Source organism: Triturus cristatus, chromosome 1_2, assembly GCF_964204655.1.
Source record: "Triturus cristatus chromosome 1_2, aTriCri1.1, whole genome shotgun sequence".
In the NCBI taxonomy this organism is placed as follows: Eukaryota; Metazoa; Chordata; class Amphibia; order Caudata; family Salamandridae; genus Triturus; species Triturus cristatus.
In genome coordinates, this window is record NC_140580.1 from 115608355 (window position 1) to 115620388 (window position 12034).

Below are 12034 nucleotides of genomic sequence, written 5' to 3' on the forward strand. Positions count from 1 at the left end.
TCTCTTTTTTCACTATTTTTCTATATTCTTCTTCTAATTTCCTATTCCTAACTATATTCTCTTTTTTTCTTACTGATTTTATGTCTACAGTTACTCATTTTACTTCTTTCAGTATTAACTCTTTATTATATTGTATAATTCTTTGTTTAAATAATGTTATAGCATTTTCGCTGTACAAAATTTTATGTTTACTTCTTCAAAAAGTTGATTTTTTACCTGGTAGGTCTGTATTTGTAATTTACATTAGTTTTTAGATGACACTCAATATTATTACCTGGAATATCCGTGGTTTACATTCCCCGTTAAAAGACAGCGTGTCTTATCGCATCTGTCCAAACTGAATGTTGACATCGCCATGATTCAAGAAACCCACCTCAATCAATCGGAGTCCCTCAAGTTAAAAAGAGATTAGGTTGGGGATGTTTTCTTCTCTCCTGGTGATGGCAAACGCAATGGAGTCAATACCTATTTCATAAGTCCTTACATGTTAAACTTGTCTCTCAGGAAATGGACGACGTGGGTAGTTGGTTACTCGCTGATATATTGGTTGGAAAGACTCCTCTTACCCTATTTAACGTCTATGCCCCAACTACTCGTGACTGTTCATTTTGGTCTCACCTTGCGGAAAAACTAATGCAACTTCCCCATGAAAATTTGATTGTAGCAGGTGACGGTAACCAAGTTGTTGATCCTTTCATAGATCGCAATTCTACCTCTACGTTTGCCTCTTCCAAGTCCCACAAATCATTCCTGCATACCCATCAACAACGACGTTTATTGATGCATGGAGGCTCTGTAACCCTACCTTAAGGGAATACACTTTCTTTTCTCCAGTACACCACACACAATCTCGCATCGACCATCTTTTCATAACTCATTCCCTTTCTCAATCTTTACTCTCTTCGGATATTGGTTCTATCCTAATTTCTGACACAAATCCTCCACTCCTAGATGCTGGCGCTTTAATAATTCATTGTAACTGGACACTGTTTTTACCTCCTCTTTCCTTTCTTTCTCACACAAATTCTTCTCTCTTAACAATTCAGAGAATATCCACTTTTGGGTTGTTTGGGATACTTACAAAGCGGCTGCCCATGATTTAATCAATTATGTTTCTAAAAAACGTCATGCCTCTTGGAAATCTGCTACCGACCTTTTTACCAAAATAAAATCCTTGGAACATGAATACTATACTTCCAAGTCACAAGCTTGTCTTAACACTCTTATAGCTGCCAAACTTAAATTTAATAAAGATTCTACCGATAGCACTTCCCTCTACCTTCTCAAATCCAGTGCTAAGTTTTATGGAGGTAATAATAAATCAGGTAAGCTCTTGGCAAATTACCTTAAAGTAAAGACAAACAAATTCAACATAGACTCCATCCTGGATGCTCAACAATCACCTAAATTTAAAGATTCCGAAATTCTTCAGGAGTTTCATTTATTCTATCAGGCACTATATACTCCCGAAACTACACCTTCGGAAGATTCCATTAACAATTATCTCTCCTCCATTATTAAATCCCCTACACCCGGTTTAGATTTTCAGTCCCTGGAACTAGACGTCTCAGTGAAGTAGTTACTTGCTGCTTTATGTTTACTTAAGAAAGATAAGGCTCCGGGTCCTGATGGATTCAAGGTTGAATTTTTCTCGCATCTTTCTCATTTTCTTATTTCCAAGTTGCACAAACTTCTAACTTGCTTCCTAAAAATTGGTTCAGCCTCAGGTTCTTTTTTGGAGGCTCTCATTTGCTTGATTCCTAAAGATAATAAGGATCCCCATTTTTGTAAAAATTATAGGCCAATATCTTTGGTAAACATTGACTATAACATTTTTTCCAAATCTTTGGCGCTGCGTTTAGAATACTTCCTTCCTGATCTTTTAGGTAAAGAACAATCGAGCTTTGTAAAGGGCCGCATCCTTACTGATAATACTCGTCTGTTTTTTGATATTTTGCCGAAATCTTCCCACTCTTCAGATTCCTTGGCAGCAATAGCATTAGATGCGGAAAAGTCATTTCTATATTCAAATCCTAAAGCTGCCGTCTTTGTTAATGGTCTTACCTCCTCTTATTTTAATTTAGGTAGGGGCGTCTGTCAAGGTGGTCTTTTATCCCCCTTTTTATTTAATCTGGCTTTAGAACCGTTCCTCTGTAAACTCCGTCAAAATTCTGATTTTCATGGGTTCAATCATGGTGATTCACAGATCAGATTGGCAGCATACGCTGATGACATTTTATTGTTTATGTCCAATCCTTCCTCTTCTCTTCCCGCATTTTTATCTGAAACTCAAACCTACTCCTGTGTTTCTGGTTACAAGTTGAATAATGATAAGTGTGAAATCCTACCCCTAACAAAATTTGCTTTCAAGGAAGACTTCAAAATTATGAATCTTTCTTGGACTACCACCCATATCAAATATTTAGGTATCTACTTTTCTTCCTCCCTTATTTCCTCAATTTCTATCACTCTAGATAAATGTTGTTCAAATATTTCCTCACTCATTGATAAATGGCACCCCTTTTATCTCTCCTGGTGGAGGAGGTTAGACACTATTAAGATGATGTTATCCCCAATTGTTCTATTTACCATTTCTAATATTCCTGGCAATATACCTCTTAAATATTTTAAAAAGATCAACTCTTTGCTTTCTTCTTTTCTTTGGAAACTGCTAGATCCATTTTCACTAGATACCTCCTCCACTCTCAACTCACTCCTTCAGTCTTCCATTTGGCACAATCGTCGTATTTTGATTAATGGTAAACCCATTTATTGGAAGTTATGGAGGCAAAATAGGTCTTCTGTGGGTTCACCAACTTTATCAAAATAATGCTGTTATGTCTTTTCCCCAAGCTCAACTTAAGTTTAATCTCCCCTCCTCCTTTTCCAATAAATATCTCCTGCTGCAATTAGCTTTGACTTCAGCTGTTCAAGACGCAGTTCCTGAAATAACTACCCCGTTGACTCCTTCCATTAGTTCTCCCACGTTTTTGCGTTCTGGCCCCAAAGCCTCAGCAATTTACAAGCATTTACGTACATTGACTCACATCAGAAATAAAAACAAGATTGAACTAGATTGGGAGCAAGGCCTTCAGACCTCCTGACCTATTCCAGTCTGGAATAATATTTGGCTAAAAATCAAGAAGACATCTAGAGCCGCTAATGCCACACAGACACTTTTTTTCACTTACAATAGACTGCTTCTCTCTACTTCTTTTTTACACAAAATTAATGCTGAATCTCCTGATACCTGCTGGTCCTGTTCTTCTCCAAATGCAGATCTAAAACATCAACTTTTTTCCTGCCCTTTTGTCCAACTTTTTTGGAAGAAGGTTTGGAAACAAATCACTAACATTTTTCATCATCCAACTCCCTTTTCTTTTGCCAATATTATTTTGGGATCCCTCTCTGAAAATTGGCGAGGTTGCCCCCTACCCTTACATATTTTAGATTTACTGTTAGGCACAGCTTTTCAACAAATTACCAAGCATTGAAAGACTCTGTCTGACTTATCCTTTCAGGCTTGGTGGTACGCTCTATGCTATAACCATAGGTTGGATACTGCTTATGTCTTCCCAGTCTCCCTTGCCCCCAAACGCTAATTTTTATGGTCACCAGTTATAGACTTTATTGATTGTAATGCCAAACTTTCTTTTTCACGCAAAGTCTCTGACCAAGAGGTATCGAAAACCCCCCTGATATTCCTATTTGTTCTTATACTTCATATTGTTCATATTGTTATATCCGTTGTATTTCACTCAACTTTATGACATATCACCAGACCTATGCTTATTTACTTGACTTCCGTTTGTATATTGATATTTAATTTTTGGGTATGTTAGTTTAAGATTCCTGGAAATGTATCTTATTTGTACCAATATCCAATTTCCCCTTCCTTTTCCCCTTCCTTTCATTTTTCAATAAACTTTACATTTTTCAAACTAAAAAAAAATTGATTACAGAAAATAAGATAGACATCTGCACTGTCAGGGCAGATGTGAAAAGGAAATTAAAATATTAGTTTGGTAATTTTCTACAGCAGTGAATCGGAGGCCTAGCACCCTTAACTCAAAAATGAAATTTATCTACTAATGTTTTTCTTATGCGAAAAGAAAATCTAATTTGCCATAATGTTGATAAATACCCGGGTAAAGGTGAAGAAATGTATAAGAGGTAAATGGGGGCAACTAGGAGGGAGATTAGACATGTGATCATTTGAGAAATGTTGTATTCTTCTTTCGGATTTAGGCAAAAAATATTACAGGTCCCTGAATCAATATCTAGTCAAAATATGGTTGGGGGAGTGCTGCATGTAGCACTCATATCTCTGTCCGGAATCGCAGCGTGCTCCCTGCCATTTTCCTCTCATAATCTTCATCAAACGTCTCATTCTGGGCAACCGTGAACATGTTCTTCCAGTCTCCGGTAATCCCTGTGTGGAAAGACAGAGTCAATGGACAATACAATGTTACTTTGTAAACCCTGTTCCAAAGGCTTTTGCAGTACTTTTTCATTGCTCTACCGGGTAGGACTGGGACAGAAAATAGGCTCAGGCATCAAAATAAAAGTGTCACCTATTAGGGAATCAGATAGATAAAAGAATGGCCCACATTTACAGGTCAGGGCAGATCAGGACTTATACAGATGGGTTGCATAGGTGTTTTGCTAGTAGGTATGGGAGACTGCATGCACCTGAGCTTGCAGCAGGCAATGTTTGTGGTAATATCAGGGAAATCAACAGTAAATACCAGTCCACCAGACCATAAACCAGGCTCACAAACAGCAAAGAAAAATAAACTGTCCACACACTGACTCGTTAGATCAGCCCTTAAGGCACTGCCGGATCATCTAATAGGCCAGTCGAAGCATCCTCTAAGAGCAACCATAAACTCGCAATAAGTGTTGTGGTGTTGTAGATGCACTCCATAAGCAGGAGCAGCTCTCCACCTAAACATGGGACATACCTAGAGAACATTTTATATTATGAAAGTAAATTCCCACAATCCTTCTGTAACACAGCCCACGCCTACTTTCCGTTTTGGTTTGTATGCACTGCATACATCTAATGCACCAGTACATCACACATATGGTCTTAGTGGTGCATGGATTCCAGTTATGCGTTCAATTAAGTTATTTGACATGGCTTCCTCATATACTTGGTGACAGGAGAGGCAATTAAGTCATACTCATATGTTATTCTAGGACAATGGGGGTTCACTAGAATAACCACTTTTTGGCCATTCTTCTGGGTATGCTACCAGACTATTGCCTGATGTAAATATTGCATAGTAAATATATTTTGCAGAAATATCATCTCATTGAGTTTAGATGTTCTAATATTATCTATCTCCAATGGGGCTATATTTTTGTAAACGATATTTAGGACACAATATTTACAGCATGAAATAATATTGAAATGATATTCTGACATATAACCTCTTTCTGTGTTGTTCAAAGTTCCAGATAGTTAAATTAAAAGGCGTTATGGGCTGAATTGGGAAATACTAGGTTTCAGAGAAACCACAAATCCCATTTTTCCCATAGACTTATCAACTGCTAGAAACAGGTGGAATGGGCAGGAATGAGGAAAAACTGGTGAGAATAAGCTCAGAAACACCTGTTGTTATTCATCATTTCGGTTTGACTACCTCAGAATGGCCCTGTATGCCGACATCCCAGAATTACTGATAACCGTGGGCCAGTGCATCTAGGTGCAAATATACCAATCCCAGGCTGTAGCGAAACTTATATTTGGGCCCTAAAAGATCTCTGCTATTTGGGTAGTAGAGACTTAACTGGCAGGCAATAGAAGCGCTAAATGACTCTTCTCCTGAGGATTCATTTTCCGATAGGTTAGTGGCACCAAGGAAAATGAATCATAGCCACAGAGACTAGAAAGTCGAACGGAAGAAGTCTATTTTGTGTACCATGTGTTTTCCATCTATTTTGTCCTGCTGCTTGAGGTTAGCTTAGGCTTTGAATCCTCTTACCTTTTCTCATGAAAGGAGACACATTTTGGTCCATGAGCACGTCCGGTACTGCTCTATAGTTTGCCATGGGGTTGCTCTTCATCTCTTGGAAGGATGTGTGGTGCAAAATCTTCTCCAGAACTTCATCTGAGACTTCACGCTCCAGGAAGCGCAGCACCTTCAGGACCTCATGTCTTGGATCCTGAGAAGCAGACACGGAAAATTTGTTATTCAGCAAAGCAGGCTAAAATATTACTGGGAGATAAATCACCAGAAACTATCTGGACCATTTTAGGTGTAATATGGGAACAATGCATCCTATTTTGCTTGTTCTGATCCAGCATTTTTCGTATTCAGCTTAATTCGAAAACAAAACGGACTACAGTTTTGATATGACATAAAGACTTTAAATCGAGGTACACTAAAATAATAAACCACGGATTTCTATTTTAACGTGCATACATCATTTGTATGTCTGATTGCTCATTTAAAGTGTTCTAGATGTACATTTTTTGCTAATTATTATATTGCTTGTACAGTATTAAAAAAATTCTTCTCCTAATGAAATCCACTAACGTAGCCAGATGTTTAATCTTAGTGAGATCACGACGACAAACGGTGATATTTACACATGATATGAATGGATTGCGCCAGTCAACATAAGTTTGACACATGGTTCATAACATTTACAAGGGCGATTGGCAGGGATATCTTAAGGATTTTGGGGGCCCGGGCCAAACGTAGTTTGGAGGCCCCTGTTGGAAACATCTTGATTTATGATCCAATTTAATCTCTTTTAAGCCCTCTTTGGCCAGGTCACTGACAGTGGCCAGGCACATTAGTCCAAATTCTAAATGTGTTTACATCTAATATTCAGGGATAGTGACCTGTGTTTTCAATATTGTAACACAACAGCAGCTAATTTATATTACTGCAAATAATCTCTGTGACACCCATTTCTCATATGTGATGTCCTGTTTTAATCTATAAGAACCTTTTTTTATGGATTTTGCATGAAACATAAAGACATTTCTCTGCAAAATGCCTGTAAGAGACTCTCACACATTACCCACATTAAAAATGAATTATAGGAAAGCAGTATTTAAAACACACTGTTTAAAGAATTATTCAAGGTCATTAGGGCATGACTCTGCAGAATAGATGGCTTTGTAAGGGAGCCCTCTTAAAGGGTGGGGCCCTGGGCCAGAGCCCACTTTGCCCATGCCTTAAAACATCTCTGGTGCCGATTGGTGGGGAACAGCTGCAGCGGGCAAGCAGCCTATCTGACGGCCAACTGTACAGTCAGCTGGTAACTGCCACTTCACCCAATGGGAACAAGAAGTCCCACATTAACAAAGTGTAAAGATAGACGATCAAAAGTTTCAATCACAAAAAACACATCCACTAGCCACTAAATCATGTGTTTATATGTAGTCTCTTCTGCCCCTCTCAAACACAGACATATTCGTACAATGGGAGAATACGACTTGAATTATGCACAAAGAGTGAATGGTGTTCCACCAACCATTTAGCTAATCTTTTAGAATTGGAAAACTGTGTCTCCTGTAAAATGAATGTTACCCTCATATAAGGATCTAAGGATTTTCCAAAATCAATATTGGCTGCTCATGAAGCAGTGTTAGGTCATGACAATGCAGATGAACTGCTATTCTGCATAGCTGGCAAGTCACCTTAATGGGTGGAGCTATCAGCTGGCTTATTAGCCAACAGAAACTTTGCATTCTGGGGGATTGTAGTTTATCTGTAGGACCTTGCCTATGAGGAAGTTGGCTAAAAAGCAAGAAATAGATTAAAGTGTCGCTCTTCCTGCTAAATCTTTCCCCTTACCTTAAGAAGAAGTGGGGAAGGAAGCCTTGGAACAACATATTTGCCACTACTTAAAAAATAATTAGCTGGGAAATAATCATTAATTGTAAATTTAGTCCATTCTAGGCTTTGATAACTGCTTCTGACTTTGTGGCAAAATCTGCACCACCAAAAAGACAACGATGTCAATGTGTGGCCAGGCATGCAGCTAGTCTTTTTTAAATATGACACCCTATTTGCATGCAAGCGTACAATGCTGGCATTCATAACCAAATTATTTATTGGTCACAAAATGAGCTGAAAAGGAAGTGCACCACTACTCTAGTTCTGTGGTCTGAGAGAGATTTGGGACTTGGGCAGCAGTCGGCGCACATGGTGTGTAGAACACACACAGCATGCATTTTAGGACATCCTCATTACTCATTCCACATCCCTACTTTTTATCCATCATTTCTTCTTTTCTCCCATCATCCCTACTTTTCATCCCTACTTCTCATCAATACTTCTCACCCATCATCCCTACTTCTCAATCCAATCCAAATCAAATCTTTATTCAACACTTAAAAATCTCATAAAAGTTTACATTGATAAAATACGTGTATATATAGGACAAATCCAATAAAATGTCAAAATATTTTAAAACTACATCTCATTAAAATTTTAAAAAACGAAGCAATAGAAACTGGTGAATAAAGCTGAAAGGATCTGTTTTAAAAGTTTGCTGTTCATTGCGGTTTCTTATTTTCAAGGCACCCTTAATAAAATTCAATATTCCAGTGCATATCTTGAAAGAGGATAGCCTTTGTAAAAATTTCAAAGCGGCCAAATCATTTTTAAAACCAGCTTGGTGCAGTAAAAGTTTTAGGCAAACAGATCCTGGGCTTACATACAGGGGACAAAACAGGATAAAGTGAAATGTGCATTGTTTTGATACATAATTCCAATGACATGGTGGCAAATCGAGGTTCCAGGTGCATTGAATGGGGAAGGCCACTTTAAAATGAATAAGATTAAGTCTAAAAAGGGTTAAACGCAAATTATTAAAAGGGTTTTCAATCCAGCACAGGTATGGTTCAAGGCTTTTAACTGTCACACTGGGGATATAAGCTTTCACAGTCTTCACTTTCAACATCTTACATAATCTTTAGTTGACATAAAATTCTTGAATGCGCAACTTCACTGTGTCTTTTGCATGGCTGTTAATTAATGATTATTCAGTGATCATTTCTTGGAGGCCTAAATTATCAAAGCATGTTTTTATATATGTCAGCCATGGTATCTTGGACATGTTTTGGTGATACAAACAATCAGATAAACACTTTCTTATCAAACCTTCCTCAGTATTTAGCCAACATTTCAACCAAAGCAAAGGTGACACCAATTCTATTTGGTCCTCTAAAAATGACAGGCCCACTTCTTCATGACAGAAATGTGCTTCATTTTGTGGGACCGCCAGCAGCCTGTGTATGAAGCTGTTTTCAATACACCCATATTCCCGTCCCATAAATAACAGCTGAGATGCATTTTGTTTTAAATAAAGTAATCATCTCTAGCAATGGTGTTTGTATCCTTGAAAAATGGAAAATGGATTCTATATTTCTTCCCATTTTTGGGGTTTTCATTTGAATATGTGCCTTCCAGCTTCAGTTAGAACTAAAAGTAATCCCCAGGGAATTAAAAACTTTGGCCTTACTGGGCGTGGTGCCCCCATGCTAAAAAATCTGGATTTCATGTTTGAGGGTCCACATGTCTTTGTATAGGGTTTATTTTAAGACCTTGTCTCTCCATAAACTCGGTAAAATAACCAAGCAGTTTCTAGAAGCTTATGGGTGTGTGGGCAAGCAGAACCGCATCATCAGCGTATAAGAGTATGGGCAGTGAACGGTCACCTATCCTTGGTACATCTACTGTAGATTTTGATAGATGTTCTGCTATACCATTTATGTAAATCAAGAATAAAAAAGGGGCTAAAATGCAGCCTTGTTGTAAACCTCTGAGATTCCGTTAATTGGGTTAGTTCTCAATGGGGGCCAAAGAGCATCCCTACTTCTTACAATCATCCCTACTTCTCTTCAATGATCCCTGCTTCTCATCCCTACTTCTCTGCCATCATACCTAATTCTCAGCTATAATCCCTACCTCTCACACATCATTCTTACTTCCCATCCCTACTTCTTATCCATCACCCCTACTTCTCATCCATAGTCCATACTTCCCATCCATCATACCTCATCCCTACTTCTCATCCAACATCCCTACTTCTCATTTCTACTTCCATTCATCTTCCTTACTTTAAATGCATCATCCGTTATCCCTACGTCTCACCCATCATTCATGATCCCTACTTCTCATTCATCATCCCTACCTATCATACATCTTCCTTACTTCTCATCCATCATCCATACTTTTCATCCATCACTCATCATCCCAATCACTTATCCCTACCTTTCATGGATCATCCATCATCCCTACTTCTCATCCATCATCCCTACGTGTCATCCCTACTTCTCATACATCATTCTCCATCCCTACTTCTCATTCCTCATCCTCATCTGATGGTTTGGAAAAGAAAAGGGGCCTAGCTTTGTCCATATTTCAACACTTGGAGATGGGGGCATACAGGTCATGATAACATTTGTCTGGTTTCAGTTTGATATTGTAACAAAGAAAATGTTTTAAATCAACTCTTGGAGATGGTAATAAAGTTTATCACAAACCCTTTTAGTTTCAGATTTATTTGTAACAAAGGAAATGTTTTCGTTTTAGGCTGTCTTTAGCTCCGAGAGCTGTGTTTTTTCTTTCCTTGCAGTTTGCACATATAATGGGCTGCGTAGGAAACCAGGAAGAGCAAGGCCTGGACGGAGTTGTTACATATGAAACTGTAACCAGAAATCTTTTCCCAATGAACTCTATAGCCCTCTCTCCAAGAGCAGATTTATGGCCCAGGTGGAAGGACCTTTGTCTTCCCCAAACCATTAGAGCTTTCCACGGAGGCCTGTGTAAACAGAAAATCACTTACTTAAGTACAATGAGAAGCTTTACAACTTTGGAGTCACTGGAAGCAAACACCATTTGTGTGTCACATCCTCTGTCCTCAACAGACATGTGCAATGAGAAGGCAGTTTTTTTCCACAGCTAGACCAATAGAATGCAGCCCTCTCTTAAGTCTGATTGGCTGGTACCAACCAATCAGTGTGAAGGTGTGTTTCACAACATTGAAAGTGTGATGGTATGACTGAGCGACGGGGAGCCCGTCATTGCTGTCAGCACTTTGCACTTTTTTGGGGGGACCACACCCCCACCAGGCATTGCGGCAGGCACTGCCCACGTCCTTCCTTCGCACAAGGAGGCGCTCAAAAGTTGCTTGGGGCTCTCACTGCACGGGAACCCGTCATTGATGCCTGCACTTTGCACTTTCTTGGGGGACCACAGCCCCCAACAGGTATTCCGGCAGGCATCGCCCACGTCTTTCCTTTGCGCCAGAAGGCGCTCAAAAGCTTCTCGGGGCTGCCGCGGCATGGGACGTGTGCGGTGTGCCAGGGCAGCGCCCTGACAAATCTGGGCCAAGGGCGGGCCCGTTTGCATCCGTCAGTGACTGGCAGAGGCTGGGCTGGGCCACCCCTCTTTCGTCCATCCTATAACCACACGGGTAAGCATAAACAACCCTGCAGTTCTGATCTGGGAAAATCCAAAGCTAAAATTCCCTGGAATTCTGTGTCTAATATTTCGTACCTAACTGCAGCTGTAGGAGCATTAACACAAGAAATCAAAAACGCGGAGGAACATTTGGAACTGAGGGCTGAACATTTAGTGTTGAGTGTACCACCAGCTGACCCTCCTTTGATCGTAATCCCATGTGAGGCTCCCGGAACCCCACGAACCGGGTTGTCTTGGCACAGGGTTCGCAGGATCCGCTACAGGGGTCCCAGACAGTGGAGCGAGGAAATCTGGACGTGGCTGCTTTACCTCCACTGCATTTGATTGTGACCTCAGTCGACCTCAGGATCCCCACATTTAAAGGGAGAGGCCTGAACTTCATAATTGACTACATCTTCATTTCCCCAGGTCTGCTAACTCAGGTGGTTTCCTATGATGTGCTGTGGTCACACTTTAGTGATCAGAACCCTATCCACCTTATATTGGGTTGGGGTATGGGACTAGTGGGTAAACCTAGAGAAATCTCCATTGGTAAATGTCTAAAGCTAACAGACCAGGGACGTAGGCTGAAATGGAGCAAG

At 39.7% G+C, this 12034-nt stretch overlaps 1 protein-coding gene across 1 annotated transcript in view; it reads right to left on the reverse strand.

The window, feature by feature from the left end:
- Window positions 1–4210: 4210 nt before the first annotated feature.
- Window positions 4211–12034, reverse strand: part of LOC146866921 (sulfotransferase 1 family member D1-like) — a 131564-nt gene continuing 123740 nt past the window's right edge. Inside the window, exons 7-8 of the mRNA XM_085614678.1 lie at window positions 5991–6171; window positions 4211–4432 (exon numbers count right to left, since the gene is read on the reverse strand). Coding sequence (XP_085470804.1) covers window positions 4320–4432; window positions 5991–6171 — 294 coding nt within the window. The 3' untranslated portion in view covers window positions 4211–4319. The remainder of the gene's footprint in view (window positions 4433–5990; window positions 6172–12034) is intronic.